Source organism: Felis catus, chromosome B4 (genome assembly GCF_018350175.1).
Source record: "Felis catus isolate Fca126 chromosome B4, F.catus_Fca126_mat1.0, whole genome shotgun sequence".
Classification (NCBI taxonomy): domain Eukaryota; kingdom Metazoa; phylum Chordata; class Mammalia; order Carnivora; family Felidae; genus Felis; species Felis catus.
The window spans coordinates 10,757,975-10,774,646 of NC_058374.1; the positions used below are offsets into that span (position 1 = coordinate 10,757,975).

Below are 16,672 nucleotides of genomic sequence, written 5' to 3' on the forward strand. Positions count from 1 at the left end.
CTTGGTCGGTTGGGCGTCCGACTTCGGCTCAGGTCATGATCTCACGGTCCGTGAGTTCGAGCCCCGCGTCGGGCTCTGTGCTGACAGCTCAGAGCCTGGAGCCTGTTTCAGATTCTGTATCTCCCTCTCTCTCTACTCCTCCCCTGTTCATGCTCTGTCTCTCTCTGTCTCAAAAACAACAGTAAAACAAAAAACAGCAGTAAAACAACATTATGAGAACAACTCCTACAAACCTTTTTTTTGTTTGTCTTCCTTGACATTTACGTCGCATATCTGATCAGAAATTTGTAACTCAAACGAACTGTTCGTGATGATGAGCCATTCTTAACACAGGACTGATGGAACACCTCTCTCCCCGAAGGTCACAGTGCTGTGCACACATGATCTGAGCAGTCCAGAATACACATGAAGGAGGGTGACCACCCGTTCAGAATTTGCCGTGCTCTGACCATCCAACTACGTGAAGTTGACTTTTTGCCTCTCTGGGCCCTGGAAAGACCAGAACCGAGTTCAGGTCTGCAGTGGCAATAGCTGTGTTCTGACCGCCACTGTTACATTCCAGAACCTTCTGGGTAGTGTCAGGTCAGAAACGGAGCTAATTCAGCAGCGGCAGGAAAGCGATAGTCAAGTCTTAGAGTAATGCCTGTCATAAAGCTACATGAAGTGGCCTGGTGGGGGGGGGGGGTGCAGACTTGACAGGTTATTACAGCGGCTTCGGTGGGCAGGGCCTGTAGTCCTTCATCGTAGGCTCGTTAAGTCCAGGCCCCACATTGGGCATTTTGTGGAGAGCGGTGTGATCTGGGGGAATCGGATCTGTGGAGAAGCGGTGTGATCTGGGGGAAGAGACAGCTTAGGTTGTTTGATCGCAAAAATTGTGTCCTTAGTGAAGTCCTTATTCCCTTCAGACCGATAAATGGAGAGCATTGGACTGAATGCTCCCTGGGCCTCTTACCGCCTTAGAGTAGAAGGCTTTCTTGCAGAATGAAAGCTTCCAGAACTCCCGCGCTTCAGAGGTCGGTCTCACCGCCTGCAGCGCTCCGTCTGGGCTCCTGTTCTCAGGTTGACCACCGTTTATTCTTCTTCATACGTGTCCGTACCAAACACCGTGATGGATCGTAAGCTTGCTGCGGGCAGGAGGCCATTCGTTCGCGTTTGTGTCCGTACGTGGTGTCGGCACACATACCCCTCTCCTTGCCTTGACCTGTGACTCTCCTCTGAGTCTTCTCTGCACTTTCACCTGTACGTCTTTGCTGTCTGGGGAAGACGGACTCCACCTCCCCACCTCTGGCCCTGACTCCACAGAGCTTTTTATGTTCCCACCCACCCTGGCGGCTCATCTTGAGAAAGCCACGTACATTTCTCCTGTCTCCTGCCGCTGTCCCCCCTGTCACGCCCCCGCCGCCCACAGTGTGGCATTCTGGCCCCACCGCCCCACAAAAACTGCTTTGGAGAAGTTTCCAGAATATCTTACTGTCGAATCCAGAAGGATCCTGGGGCGTTTTCATCGTCGCGGCTAGAAGTGCCTTGTTCTTCAAGCTCTCCCATGAGGCCCTGCCTCTGGCCGCCCTCTGCCCTGTCCCTCTTAGATTCCTCTTTCTTGCTATTCTCTGTGGTGCTCTCCTGGGCTCTTGGCTCTTTCCACTTACATCCTCTCCTGGACAGTTCCATGCATGCCTGTGGCTCCCGCTGCGGGGGGCACCCCCCAGAGCTGTCGCTGCAGCCTGAAAACCACTCCCGCAACTGCTCTCCAGCCTCAGTCACGTTGAGTGGGGTGTGTCCAGACCTGGGCTCATCAGTCTCCCCCAAATTGCTTTCTCGTGTTTCTTCCACTGGGGCCCTGATCCCACAATGGTGGTCTCTCCCCCTCACCCCCACAACCAGCCAGTTGCCTCTGAGGTTTAGGCCTTCGGCAGTTTCACACGGACGCTTGCAGTAGCCTCTTAGCTGTCTCCCTCCATATCCCTCTTGTGTAATCCATCCACCACATTGTAGCCAGAAAGGACTTTTCTAGAATTCAGATTTGACCTTGTGGCCCTTGCTGCTCGAATCTTCTGTGCCTGACTTGACTGTTAGACACAACTTCTGTTCCTTAGCGTGCAGGATCGTCTGAGACCCGGGCGCCCGCTGCGTCCGCAGCTCCCCTGGGGTCCTTCCCCCCACGTGTGCTGACCTTCTTGCCAGGGACAGCTGTGTTCCTTCTCACCACTGGGCCTGGCCCAGGACACTCTGTCGTTCGGATACCGTTTCTCCCTGTCCTGCCAGCAAGTCCAGCTTGGCCTTTAGGACTCGAACCACTTGCCCCCTTTGCTAAGAAGCCTTCGCCTTGCTGCCCGGGCAGAAGGAGGTGCCTGCTCCGCCCGGGCCCTGCCGCACCCTGTCCTCGTGTCTGCCGTGGCACTTGACGTGCTCGAGGGGCTGTTTACAGGTCAGCCCCCCCCCATACACAGTGAGCCCCTGAAGCGTCAGAGCTTCTTCACTTGGCCTTGTTCCCCAGCTCTTCGCCCAGAGCCTGGCACACATTGGGAGCTTCACATGCCGCTCAGGGACTCGGCCCGTCTTCCCCAGGCATCACCTGTAGGGGAGAGCCCACACTCCTAGCCCAGACCGGGGCTTTGCACCGTTCACTTCTGCCTGCTTTTTGAGGGACGTGTTCCAGGCTTTTCCAAAAAAGACTGGTCTACTTCCTGACCCCCGAACATCCCGCTCTCTTCCTGGTCTCTCCTTCACAAATTGAATATGTTAATGGAGTGGAGACCCGAGTAGACCCCACACGTCAGGGTCTACGTTCAGGGAGTAAGAGCGCCTTGCCTTTTAGAATAAACGGAGCAGCTCTGCATTATGTAGCCTCTTGTCCCCTGATAGCACTCCCTCATCCCTCTTGTGAAGACCCTGGCAGGCGTCAGCTGCACGTGGGCCAGCCTGCCTGATGATAATTGCCCGTCATTTAAGGGCCAGAGCCAAGTACCATTCCCCTCTCCTTTAAATTAGATAAAACCCAGGGCTGTGGCTTGCAAGTGATGGAAGTCCACTGGGCGAGTTAAAGGTTCAGAGAGAACGGGACCCATTATAATGAGAGCATTTGCACGGCCAGTGATTCCATCGACACTGTGGCTCCGAGGTTCCTTGGGGTATGCTGAAATACGAAGCCAGAGGACCTTTGAAAGTGGTTGGAGGAATTTATTTTAATTGGAAATGGTGGTAGCGTTCTTGCGCTTGGAGTGAACTCTACGGACCACGCACGGGGGTGAGACGGGCTTTGTGTAAAGGGCCACAGAGGAGCTCAGGACCTTGGCCCCACGATGTCTCTCTCGGGTTCCTTCCGCTCCTGCACGCCTACAGAGGGGACAGGATCGTGAGATCCGTGCCTCCCGCCCTCCCTCCCCAGTTCCCTTCTCCTCCTTCCTTTCCTGGGTCCGCATTCCTATTTCATACTCTGTATTTAATAAAAATTACATAATGGTGCCTAAGTCAACCTAGATGAGAGGCCTTCAAATGACAATGAGATCTAGGGAAAATCCATCAGAATGGCCCCAGGAAAAACGAAGACAGTCTTGTGTTTAGATTTGTAAGGGTTACAAAGTAACTAGAGATCATTTTTCTCAGCAGGTCCCGTGCCCTCTTAACTAAGCCCTTCACGTGCGTTTCCTTATTTCGTACTCAGCGTTCACAGATAAGGAAACTGAGGCTCAGAGAAGTTGAGACACTTGCCCAAGATCAGTGGTGATGATGATTGGCAGGGCGAGAATTACCTATAAGATACAGGCGGAAACTCTTTTACCAAATGGCAAACCAGGTGTAAACTCCAGTCTGACTGCAAAGCCCAACCTTTTAAATACTGTGCCGTGATGCCCAGTGACTCCAAAGAATCCTGTTCCTGAATGTAACTGCAGGCTTGCCTCCTAACGGCGCTGCTGTTCATGGAGAGAGATCCTGTTTTTGTTTCTGTGTCCTCATGACAGTATCCGTGCTCAAGTTGAACAGCGTGGGATTTCTGAGGCCGTTCATACACTTGTTCAATCTGCCTTTACTTTCTCACTTTTGTATTTTTAGATGCATCATCCCATTCAGATGAAACCTGCCGATAGTGAAAAGTCAAACGGTAGGTGGTGACCAACTGTCTCTTTTAATACTGTCTTTTCTTTCAATTAAGAAGTCAGGTGGGGGAGGGAGGCGGCGGCCCCACTTGCTTCGGCTCTGGGAGGGGAGGGGAGAGCTGCTGCAGGGAACTTGCCCTGCGGGTGTCTTAGCTGGAGAACCGCAGGAGCCGCTCCCCTGCCTCAGTTCACCTCTGGTGTCAAGATCTGTGAAGACGTTACAAGAAGTAACGGTTTTCGGGGTCCCTCCGTGTGAGGCTTGCTTCGTGTGGTGGCTCTGTGGCCTTTGCATCTTGTTGATCTGGCACAGAGCAACCCAGGACACCCGATGGGGAGGAGGGACCTCACAGTGTGTGGAGCAGATGAGTTGGAAAGGGCTCACCCGCTGAGGATCGGGCTGGCTGTCTGTTTTCGCCCTCTGGCGTGTTCCTCAATGGCACTCTTTTCTCTCGGTTGTACCGATGCATTTGCATCCGAATTCATTCAGAATTCAGTGGGCTGATTAAATAAACGGATGCTCGGTACTAAAATATGCATGTGATGAGGTCCGGGAAGTAATTGAGATTTAGCTCTCCGACACAGGGGAGGGCTGATAGCCACATTGCGCTCTCAAAAGTTTCTGCTTCCCGCCTCTGTCCCGGTTTTGTTCTTTGACTTTCCTGAAGTGTATGTTGAAGGAACCCTCTACCTTCTCAGACCTGGGCGCGGCTCCGCCCCACAAGACTGACACAATCAGCACTGTTTGCCTCCACGAGCAGGTCTGCACCTCATTAATTAGTAATCAGGGCAGAAGCCGTGCGCTTGGAGAGCTGCATATCTGCAAATGTAAATGATGATTGGGGTCTAAGGCTCTCCTCAAGGTACTTGGGGTTTTTTTTTATTTTTTATTTTTTTTTGGTTTTTTTTTTTTGGCTGATTGTAGTGCATCCCATTTTCTGGCTTCTTCACAGATGAGGTAGGAAGTTTTGAAGAAAAGGCCAGGTGGGAGCGTGGCGTTAGTAGCACCCAGTTTGTCTGTAAGGGAGTAGGCTTCTGCGCCCTGCCCACTGCCTTCTCACCTGCTGCACCCCTGCCCCAGGGTCTCTTCCCATCCCCTACCCCTACTACCTTAACCACGAACACGGCATCCAGCGTCAGAGGGTCTGAAGTCCCCCGGGACCTCAGGCAGGTCTCTTGGGTCCTTTATTCGGCAGTTACTCATTGGTGACCGCTGTGCACCAGGGGCGTTGCCAGGGGCTGGGGCTGCTGCCGTGAATCTGAAGACGACGGCTACGGAGACACTGACCTGACCCTTGGAACTTCTGCTGATCCGGTGGTCACTTAAAGACCGAACTTTAATCTCCTCGTTCATGAAATGGGAATAAATGTAGCTGCCTCGTGTAGGTGGGCTTTTTTTTTTTTTTTTAGATTCATATAGGATCTTCACAACAGTGCTTTGCAAAGGATAGAGCACCACTTCTATAAAATGCAGATTATCGTTATGACCCAGATTTTTCCACGGCCTCAGAGAGCTCTGCACTGAGAGTGTCTACAGGAAGAAGGCCAGGTACCCATGCCGGTTCCTGAGCCTTTTTGCTCCAGAAGTACCCACTTACAGTCTGGTCTGTTCTATTCCTCGTGGAGAGAGGACTCATGTATTTGGGATGAACGCTGCCCGTGAAGGTCATCTTGGAGCTTCTGGCCACCTAGAGATGCTCCCTTTCTTTTGGACTCCTAATTCTCTCAACTGTGTCAGGACAAGGACCACGGAGGAACGTTTGTCTTATTTCTGAACCTTAAGTCGCGGTTGTTAAAACAAGATGAATTGGAGAATTGAACTGGAAATATTTGACCTGAAATACCCAAGTAGTGGGACCACGAAAAGGTTTCTTCTTTAGCATTTGCTGCTGTGTGGGCACAGACCTGACTTAGAGAATCCATCCTGTAGGCTGGCCACCTGGAGGTCTCCAGAGTGTTGGTCGCCCTTGTTTCCAGTGGCAGCTCCGGACACTGAGGGTGATCTTTGCTCTGGGTCTAGAACCACAGCAACAGAGTGGATGTGCCATTGGCGAGCCCAGCAGGGCACGATCTCAGGTGCCAAGCAGGATTAGACACCATTTTACTAAGATGAGAGCATCCCTAAAAATGCCACTGTCCAAGAAGCAACTCAGGGTGGCAGTTAAAAGCTCTCTGGAGGAGTCCAGACTTGACCCCTGACCCTGCATACATTAGCTGTGTCCGTGGGCATGTCCCGTGACCTCAGCCGACCCCGTATCTCCAGCTGTAAGAGGAGGCTACCGTGGTCTGCAGTCTGAACACTTCCTGTGTGGCCCACCTTACAGGGTTGTTCAAGGAGCACGTACGTTAACATCTACAAAGAACTTAGCATAATACCTGCCAAGGTATTCGCTCTGTCGTCGGGGCATTTGTGGCCTCCCGAGGCAGCCGGTTTAGTGCGTTCTGAGCAGCAGAGGCCGGCACTTCCAGCCTTGGGTTTTCATACCAAAGCACAGATCTGTATACACAAGGGAAAATTCACTCCCACATACCTTCTCGTTGGGCCAGCTCCTCCTTTGCTTTGTAGACTGACCTTCATTTTCTGAGTTCTCAGGAAAAAAAAAAGTCAAAAAATATAAGTGGACTGAAGCAGCTCCTTTTAAATCATGTGTCTTTATGGAGGTGCAAAGTCTGTGCCTCACCTTGCATAGACTGAACCGGCTTCAGGGTTCTCCTTGGACCTGATTGAGGAGTCAGGAGAAATGTATCATTTTCGAAAACAAGTGATAAAAGCCACAAGCCCTTTCTGATTGCACATGGCAGTTTTGACAGATAAGCATAGTTTCCAAAGCTCCTAGAGCACAAAGATTTCTTTGGCTCAGATGCTCTCAGTAGTTGTGAAAGAAGAATAACGAGGTCTAATTGCACCTTTATTGAGTTTGCTGACATTTATGGATTGCACAAAGGACTCATCACAGTTAGACAGTTACCGTCTTCATTATCAGTATGTTCGGCTTTCGGAAACTTTGTATTTGCTCAGCAAGAAAGGGCTGCTAATCACAGATTAATTAGTGATGGACAAATGAATTCCAGAAAGCAATCACTCTTTGAAGCCTTTGTCCATCTAGAGATTCTGACAAAGGGAACTGCCATGGTGAGCCCAGAAATGTTAGGCTGCTCATAGATCTGCCCTGCCCTTCGGTATTTTGCCGACCAAACAGGCTTTCCAAATCTCCAGGCTTCCTATAGCCTGCCCTCTTAATTGGCTCTGATTTAAGCTGCAGCCTCTAGCACATTTCTGCAAACTCACAGCATTATACTTCTGCCCTGGTGTTTCTAACTGTGCCAGGTGTCAAAAAAAAAAAAAAAAAAAAAAAATCCATTCCGGATCAGCAGTAAAATATTGGGGCCTTTAAGAAGAACACACGCATTGAATAAATACCCAGATTTCCACAGAATCCAAGTTGTCTTGTTTTTTCCATTGCATCCGGTTGAGTCATGGCAGGGGAAGAGGCTTGAGGAGGTGTGGATTCCAGGTCACAGCTTACCCTGGCACAAACACAGTCACTTACAGTCTTTCATTCTGTCTGCCTTGAGAGGGCTGCTTTTCCAGCTCTCTTGGCGATGCAGAAAAAGGTACCAGCTGCGCACAATTCAAAAGTAAGCGCAGTTGCGAGATCTGAAGTTTGTCTAGCAGTAAGTGCTAAGGAAAGTGTAGAGGTTGCCTTTGGTTCTGTGCTGGGGGTCTCAGCGACCAACCAGCGTTCACTCTTCTGTCATGCTCCTGGTTGAGAGGGGTTTGTTTTGTTTTGTTTCTTTCTTTTTTCACTCTGTGGACAGAGCATACATTTATTCTGCTTTAACCTTAACTCCAACCTCCCAACTTTCAGGGGTCCTTAAACCTCACATCCAGAAATGCCACGTCAGCCCTTTCTCTTTTCTCAAGGCCTCCGAAAACCCCTGGTGTCCCTGTGTCAAGTTGAGAGCTCGCAGGGTCAAGATAACTAAATGTTGTCTGGGAGGTGCAGGCCTGCAAGCCTCCAGTGAAAATGGGATTCACAGGGTGTTGTTCCCATCCGGTCACTTTCTGACTCACTGGAAGAGGAAGAAATAATTTTGAAATTCAAAGCAGAGAGACTCACGGATTCGGAGGCAGTAATTAAATGCCATATGTTAGCACTAACACATTGAAAAGTTGTTAATTAATTCAGGCCGCCCTGAATCCAGGTGTGACTTTGACAGATTATACACCGGGGTGTTAGCGCAGACTTACAATTAGGGATTTTTTTTTTAAATGAAAGTTTCTATTCCCCAAACTGAAAAATCCCCCCTTAAAAACTTAAAATATTAACCCTCTCTCCTACCACCGGAGGAGAACTTGCAACGGTTGCCGGTATGGAACACCTTTTCGGCTCTGTGGTTGTCAGTGATGGCACTTACCCCACACCTGCACAGAGTTCTCTACACAAAGTATCTGCCTTTACTCATTCATGGGTTATCCTGAAGGAAAGTAGACTTTCCTCCTGGAAGGCAGAGACCTTTCCTTTTCATTCTTTTCTTTTCTTTTTTTTTTTTTTTTTTTAATTTCCGTAAGGCACTTAACACAATGCTATAAACACAGTAGGTATATTTCAGCAATCTGCATTCCCGGGAATAGAACACAGACACTGACTGCCTAGGAGTACTGATGAAAAGCCCCACCAAGAAATTCATCAGAAATTGATGAAAAAAGTTAAGTGAAATGGCAAGATAATTATGTTTATGTAAAATGGTGACAGAGCTGTTTAGGGGTCCTCCGAGTGGGAATCCCAAGAATGAGTCTTACAAATAAATTTCCACTGGGAAAACTTGAAGGAGGTTAAAGCTGGCACTGGGTAGTTATCCCCATTCGCCACTAAAGCACAGGGAGCCCTCTGCTAAAAACCACAGAGGACTTCCGCTAACACGGCTGTGAACATCCGGCTTCTCTGACGCGGCGCATGCGCAGGAGGAAATCCGCTTTTTGGAAAGCCTGTGGATCGTGTGGGTTTCCACTTTATTTCCTCAGCGGCTGCTCGTTACTGGAGAAAGAGTTCGCCTCCCTCACCCTGCCCAGATTTGGCCCGTCGTGATGCCTGGGAAGCCGGGGCTTGTTTACTGGTGATTTCCAGCAGTTCGTACTCTTCATCTTGGGTTAAAAATTATTTTTTAGCTTAGTCACGAGTTGCCCATTTAGTCTGCTCCGGCATCACCCCGAAGCTCAAAACCGGCAACATGCTTCAGCTGCGTACCACCGTGATAGGTTTACCAGTGAAACCAGGGACTCACTGGGGATTTGTCATTGGCTTTTGTTGGAAAGAACTAAAGCTGGATTCTTCAGGATAAGAAGAAATTCGACAGGATTTGTTTTTTGAGTTTTGTTTTGTTGTTTTTTTTTTTTTTTAACTCTCAAGAAGCTATCAGCCATAGCTTCCTCAAGTAGGAGTCCCAGGGATGGGCGGGGGGCGGGGGGCGGGGGGGGGAGGTTAAGGCTGCGACTGGAAGAGTTTCCCACTGCCTGCTCTGCCAGGCTTCAGTCCCGTCCTGCCCATCGCGGGGATGCCTCGTTCCCTTGGGGCCACCGTGTGCTCCTGGTCACCCTGGTGTTGGTGAGCACCGATGCTTAACTCACTTGCACCGCTTCCCAGTACCGCACTGGTGGCTCACCTGCTCCGATGGGAGAGAGAAGAGCTTTTGAAGCGTGAAGTCGTTCATCTGCAGGAGGGAAGTCAGTGACGCCATTGCCCACGTCCACCTTGCTGAGGCTCAACGCAGGCAGCGGCCGTGGACCGAGTTTTCCTTCCCTCATACCTTGAGCCACCCTGCAGAAGCCGCCGGAATTGCTGCCCCCATCCTTCCGCCAGGCTCTCCCCAAGCTTTTTGAAGTCCACCTTAAATGCCACGTTCTCCGCCCGTCAAACCTTTCTCGAGCTCTTGGCGCACGCTCCGCAGCTCACGGTCCTGTGGCATCGTGGTCTCCGCTGGCGTCCCTCGGAGCCCTGGTTTTCCTGCCGGGTCTCAGGAGCTGCCAAGTGCAGAGGGTGGCTGGCAGGTGGGATCCTGGGCTCTGGCGTTCTCCTGCCCCAAACGTGCAGCTGGGCCGCCTTCTCTCTGTTACGGAGGAGAGACAGCAAGGAAAGAGAAGACTTTAAACCTCGTTCTGTGGGTGACAAGACTGAGGTCCACAGAAGTCCGCTCGCTCACTCCCCAAGGTCACGCATCAGCGTGACGGCAGCGCTGGGACCAGGCAAGTCTCCCGCCCCCGCCCCACGCTCCTCTGGAGGCCACCTCACCCTCCTCTGCTCTCGTAGGGAAGGGCTGGGAGTAGGGCATCAGGTGCGGCCCCGGGCAAGTTCCTTCACTGCCCCGCTTCAGAGCGAACTAGAACCACGTCTTTCGCGTCTTCCTTCCGGTCTGGACTCTGTGGGGAGAGCATTTAGCTGCCTCGCTGAGGCCCCTCGGAGCTGCTCCATCCAATATTGTGTCACATGTGGCTTTTTAAAATTAGATTAAAATTAAGTCACAGTAACAGTTCAGTTCCTCAGTCACACTAGCCGGGTTCCAGGTGCTCACACGGCTTTAGCTACTGCAGCGGACATCCGAGACGGAGCGGTTCCCTTCCTGGCGGGTCCTCCCAGGCTGTCTGCTCCAGAGCAAACCTCCCCGTGTCATGATGCCCCAGCATCACCAGCGGCTCTCTCCCGGCTCCCCGGGCGCCCCGGGCCGGCTTGACTCAGGCACCAAAAGCACCTGGCGGTCTTGTCGGTTAAGTGGAAATGAGACACCGACTCTCCAGGGAAAGAATAACCGAGAGATAAAAGCCAGTTAGATGGCAGTGATGAGGTTATGGTACGGCTACGACAGCAAGGGTTCCTACGCAGGGATGGATGGCAGGGCCCCTCCCGAAGCCAGGACTGCCTCTCAGGTGCTGGTGCAGCTGGTTGTCCTTTCTTTAAATTCCAAGAAATGGGTTAAAATGCAACATGGGAAATAAAACTCCCCATGGGCGTCTAGGGTGGGTTTTTTGTTTGGTTTTGTTTTGTCTTCATTGTAAAATGGAGGCAGGGGAGTGTTTGGTTTTTTTGTTTTTTGTCTTTTCTCTTTCCTAAAGAGGACTGCAAACACTGTCCTGAAATCAGTTATAATTGTGCCTTTGAGGCTAAACGTAGGCCAGTTATCCTGAGCACAAGCTTGTAGATTTGGAGGAAAATCTCCCAGGTCATCAGAGGTAAACCTTCCCTAGTCTGTACCTCCTGGCAGGTTCCACGATGGAATTGGTTTCTTGTTGTCATGATACCCAAAATGTATTTTTGCTCATCAAGAGTCCTGCCTCTGGGTGTGTAGAACAGTATTATTCCCTCCTTGTTCTTTTTTGTTACGGGCTCCCGATGGGGTCATCCTGGTGCGATCCTCAGGAGCCCCAGTCCCATTCTTTCCTTGGAATTGCCGTCCTCTTCACTTGCAAACCCTGTGCTGTCCTGGTTAGAGCTGCACAGCCAGTGCAACGGACAGACGGACAGACAGACAGCCATGGAAGGTCTTTACTGGCTCTCCAGAGAGATGAGCATCTCTCTTATCTCTTCTTACTGTCTGGATCCACGGATCCAAAGCTATTTGAAGTTGGGGGAGAAGGTTTTTCCCACCGAATGCTTTATTAAAAGTTCTGTTTCCTATCCCACTCCCTCTGTTCCTTTCTTTCCCTGACCTTTTTCTTTCTCTGCCATTCTTCAAGTTGAAAGAATATCTACAAAAAAAAAAAAATGTTTTTAACCTGTATTGTAAAGTATCTCTATGGAATGGTAGTATTTTAGCAACTCCACGGAGCTTGAACAAATTAGGGAAAACCGAGTTTCCAAACAGGGTTGGGAAGAGAGGACCTCACAGTGTTCCGTGTCCTCTGAAGATGTCATGTTGGTAAGAACATGCGCCAGAAAGAGGCAGTGTTCAGGAAGGGAGAGTAGAGGCAGGACGGGGTGGGGTGGAGAAGGAAGGCAGCCTAGAAGTCAAAAGAGCTGGCCTTCGGCCCACGCTGGGTCTCACATGGCTGGGACCCGGTTTGATGTGGTAGTGAAGCCGTGATTACAAGAAACGGGATAAAATGGCCTTTGCTCATTCATTATTTTTATCTCCTAGCCGTGGAAGACCGAAAATTGTTCATAGGAATGGTTTCGAAGAAATGTAATGAGAATGATATCAGGGTGATGTTTTCTCCATTTGGCCAGATAGAAGAATGCCGGATTCTCCGGGGACCCGACGGGCTGAGTCGAGGTGAGTGTGCTGTCTGCAAAGTCTCTTCCCTCAAGTGCTAATTGGAACTCTGTGTCACCATCAAGGTAGATGTAGCCACCGCACACAGCAAGAGGTCACCGTGTAATGCGTCCCGTGTGATCAAGTTGTCCAACCTGAACTTTTCACCGTAGTCGAAGTGATCACCTTGTATTTCTCAGGTCGACAAGGTCTCGATGCCAACTTATTAGCTCAGGCTGTCCCGGCCAGCCCGGAGGCCGACAGGCTGTCCTGTCGTTCACATCCCTTTCCATCTCACACTGAAGTAGATGTTGGCGGGTGAGGGAGAGATGGGGAGGAGGAGAGAGAATATTTGTTGTTTTCATCCGAGTCTCCAGCTTTCTGCCCATGCCCGAGAGAAATGGGGAGGGGACAGGCCGCCTGATGGCGATAGAAACCGAGGAGAAACATCAGTGGTCCCCCGTAGCACGGAGCAGGTAGGGACTCAGAATAACTGGGCCTGTCCTGGGGTCTCAGGCTTTGATTTCAAAGAGCAGAACTCCTGGAGGCCTGAGCGCAGGAAGTCCATGAAGTGGCAGAGATGACGCGGTCCCGGAGATGGCAGGTTCCTCTTTGTCACCATGACGGAACCGGCCGCTGTGGCTTCGAGCGTTGATGAAAACCAGTATTTTTGCCAGCAGCCATCCACGGCAGCTGGAGCTAACTGTTTTCTTTCCATGTTTGCCTCCCCTTGGACAGCGCCACACAGACCCTTCCCTCCACCGCTCGCAAGCGCTCCAGCATTCACCCTCATCTGACCGTGTTTCCCGAGACAGCCCAGGAGGCCTGAGTCAGAGGGTATCTGTAAAACATGTCCTCCAGTTCTTCTAAGAGCTCCGTATGTTTGCAGTACAAAGAGCATTTCATTCTCTTAATGTGCTTATCGATACAGTTTTCGTGGGGCTAATTAGAAACTTCTTTTCATTCCTGGTCTCAGGTTCTGGGACAGCACTGCCATCTCGAGCCACATGCCGAAAGCAAAGGTTGGCCCTTGAGTCCCAAAGCACTAATTTCCACCCATCTCCCTAATTTTAGCTAAATTCAGCACCATGGGAGGAAGAACATTGGTTCTTTTGACCTAGAGACGTGACACTTCCCGGTGTCAGCTGCGGGAACCGCAGGCGCAGAGAACCGGAGTTTTCCACCCACGTCCACCTCCAGAGCCCCACAAAGAGGTAGTCTAGGGGGACAGGAGGAGGAAGCCACGAGCCTGCGGTCCCTGTACTTTCCTCCGAAGGTGGCTTGGGAATGACGGCCGGAGCGTTCCCTGATCGCTCCGAAGGTTGTCACTCGCCGCACGGAAAACGCGTGCCGCTCTGAAAGCTGAACAGGACCCGCACAGATGCGGTGCCCGGGGCTGAGCCATAGCATAGCACCCACGCTGTCGCCGGCGGCACCCACAGCCGCACCCCGTGCCAGCGACCGCACAACCTCCGGTGCAAGGGGACGCGGAGGGACCTCGGTCCCGGGGCCCTCTGTGCCACCGCGGCACGTGGACTCCGTGAGAGCTTCCAGTAACGTCGGATCATCTGATTGTGCCGCAGTCGTGATAGATTCGTGCCCACTCAGGCGGGCCAGCCGGGGGGAGAGGCCCCGGGGACCGGGGGTGCGGCTAGACAGAATAAAGTAGGGAGGCAACGCGAGATCGCATTTTCGTGGTCCTTTCCCGCTGCCCTTGTAGCAGTCAGAGCCACCGTCCCCGCCTGTTCTTATTCACCGTCACACTTCCATGTTGGCAGCTTTTCATGCACCAAGGCATGCAGCGCGGGGAAGGAACAGAAAGGCAGGCCCCTGAGGAAATCCTAGTGGCATTTATAGTGGCTTAGAGGTCAGTGACCCCCGACGTCCAGTCCCAGGACTTCTGACATGAAGTGTAACCAGAGTCAGTTCGTTTCCCTGTCTCCGCCCCTCAGCCTCCCCCTTTGCAGATGGCAGCAGTCACAACACGCGCCCCGCTCACCTCCTCGGGCGTCGCTAGCTCCCCGGTGTGGCGGATGTCCTGTATGAGCGGACCATCCCCGGGGCCTAGCGACACCGTGACCGCTGCTCTCCCTCTGCCGGAGGGGGCGCGCTACGCACTCTCTGTGTCCGGCCAGCGCAGACCGTAATGAAGAGCGCTGTGCCTGCGGTGTGTAGAGCTCCTTCAGCGTCCGGGAGGGATTTCTGCAGATAAGATTTTAAAGCAGCCCCAGCTTTCGCAGGAAAGAGGAGGACGCAGTACTCGACAAGAGCGCTTGGCTCATTTGATCTGCCGTGTGGTTGATGAGCCAGCACTGGAAACCCGGAGCAGCTGATTTCTAAGACAAGTTATGGGAGCAGCCTCATCCGTATTTTATGCGGATGCCGGCCCGGTGTGAAGAGTCAGATGCTCCTCCCTGCCCTTTTTCTTCTTCTTCTCCTTCTTCTTCTTAACAGAAAAGTAATTTCTGGTGAACTGATGAGGATTCCCTGTGGCAAAAAGGAAAATACTCATTTATAACCGTTTGTTCTGAAATACAAAGGCAGACAGTGGTAGGTTTTTCAATTAGCGAGACCCAGGGACTCCTGGGTACAGGGGACTGCTCCTGAATCAGTGTATTTGTTAAAAGAACAATTCTCTTTCGTGCTACTATTTTGCTTTCATTAAAGAATTGCAGTTTTCAATCAAATATTAATAAGTGTCTCCCGTTAGTGGCTCTGCAGAGAAAGGGTGCTCAGCGTTTCTGTTCTCAAGGCCTGTTGCCGGCTCAGCCATTGAAGATGTAAATAAATACATAAGTAAGTGAAAGGGAAAGCTTGGCTGCTCTGAAAGGCACCTTCTAGTACTAAACCGAGTATTGAACTAGTCAGTAAAAAAGTTTTCAAATCAAACCATCCGATCATCAGGGAGAGGGACAGAAAAGTGGTTCACCTCTCTGGCTTTGCCTTTGCCCTTGCCCAGTTCGGCTACGGGAACGCAGACGAGAGAGGCAGTTAGTGAGTGGCGCTAGCTCCCCTGCGGGTGTCTCCTGTCATCTCTTCTCTGCTACTTCAGTAGTTTCTGCCCCTCCCCGCAGGCTATGAAGTGGAAGCTTCTCCGCCCCACTGATTCGGAGTAGCGGGTTGCCAGGACCCACGGCTCTGCTATACTTAGAATCACCATCTTTAAAACAAAACTCCTCATCTCCATGTTGGCAAGAAGGGCTATTTACAGAGTCCCATCACTACTCCCCAGCGTCCAGATTTGTGCCATGTCCCCCCCCCCCCAAGGAATTGTCATGACTGTCCACGGACCGCAGCCATCATCTGCCAGGCACACTGAGACCAGCACTCAGCAGATGTCAGGAGTCTGACTCTCTTGACACAGTATGCCCGCGTCTAAGTGCGCATTTTCCCCTTTTGGGGGGCAGTGACCCGTTCTGCCATCTCTTCTAATTTGGAAAACCTGGTTTGGGCTGCGTTCAGGCCCCTTCACAACACTCTGATCCCTCTGCAGTGGCAGGCCAACCCCCAGGCTTGCCGTATGAACCTTGTTTGAGAAAGCGAGCAGGAGGCCACGGAGTCCATGCGTGGGAAGTCACATGGGATGTTTGCTCTCAGAAGCAAAGTTCACGTCATCCAAGCCAGTGCAGTTAGTTGTCAGCGTCCCCTTAGCATGTTGATTTCCTAAAATACACATGTTCTCACTTACCCATAATCCCACAGTCAGAATGGACTATTTGGGTACAGTCTACAGGGTTTTCTGCACCATGGCAACGATTATCTGTAACTCAGAGACAATGAAAGAGTTTATTTCATTTTTCTTTCCCATAAAGTATAGTCAAATCTTCACTGCCATTTAAGGTAACTTTCTGCTTGTTTAAGAATATTCCAGCTGTGTTTATGGTGTTCCAACATTCTCCTGCCAAAACCCTTGACAAATGAATTGGCAATATTTTCGGGGATGTTGGCGAGCACAGACTGGTTGTAGCCATTAAATCCTCATTTGTTTCTGTTATATCTGATCAGAATATTAGGATCGGGCTTTTGACTTTAAAAACATGTACACAGAGCAGATTCCGTTTTGATCATGACGTTGTAGGCTTGCCCACAAAGTAGTATCTAAACATATGTGGAAACTCGTATCAAATGCCCCTGGGTTATTAACTGCATTCTGTCATCTTATTCTGAATACAATCTTCAAATCTCATCTCAGGGGTGAAACTTTGTAAACTCTTAAGTCCTACTCTGCCCTCAGCCTCAGGTGCCATAAACGAGTGATCTCTCCATGCCAATTTTAAATAAACTAACCCAACATCAGGGACAGTGCATTGGAGTGTTAGTTTTGATGCTCTCTTATT

At 51.0% G+C, this 16,672-nt stretch overlaps 1 protein-coding gene and 1 long non-coding RNA gene across 20 annotated transcripts in view; one reads left to right on the top strand and one right to left on the bottom strand.

The window, feature by feature from the left end:
* CELF2 (CUGBP Elav-like family member 2) overlaps window positions 1-16,672 on the top strand; it is an 840,819-nt gene that overhangs the window by 751,153 nt on the left and 72,994 nt on the right. For 18 of the 19 annotated variants that reach the window (XM_019833918.3, XM_011283568.4, XM_023256326.2 and 15 more), the window contains 2 exons: window positions 4,051-4,099; window positions 12,222-12,356. In XM_019833918.3, coding sequence (XP_019689477.1) covers window positions 4,051-4,099; window positions 12,222-12,356 — 184 coding nt within the window. Of the gene's footprint in view, window positions 1-4,050; window positions 4,100-12,221; window positions 12,357-16,672 lie in introns of those variants that run through there. The other variant, XM_019833920.3, reaches the window with a different exon arrangement.
* Window positions 1,465-16,267, bottom strand: LOC123386802. Its single transcript, XR_006601241.1, has 4 exons — window positions 15,862-16,267; window positions 10,382-14,822; window positions 9,756-10,199; window positions 1,465-3,333 (listed from the first exon to the last, which is right to left on the bottom strand). It is a non-coding gene; the product is annotated as an uncharacterized LOC123386802 (long non-coding RNA).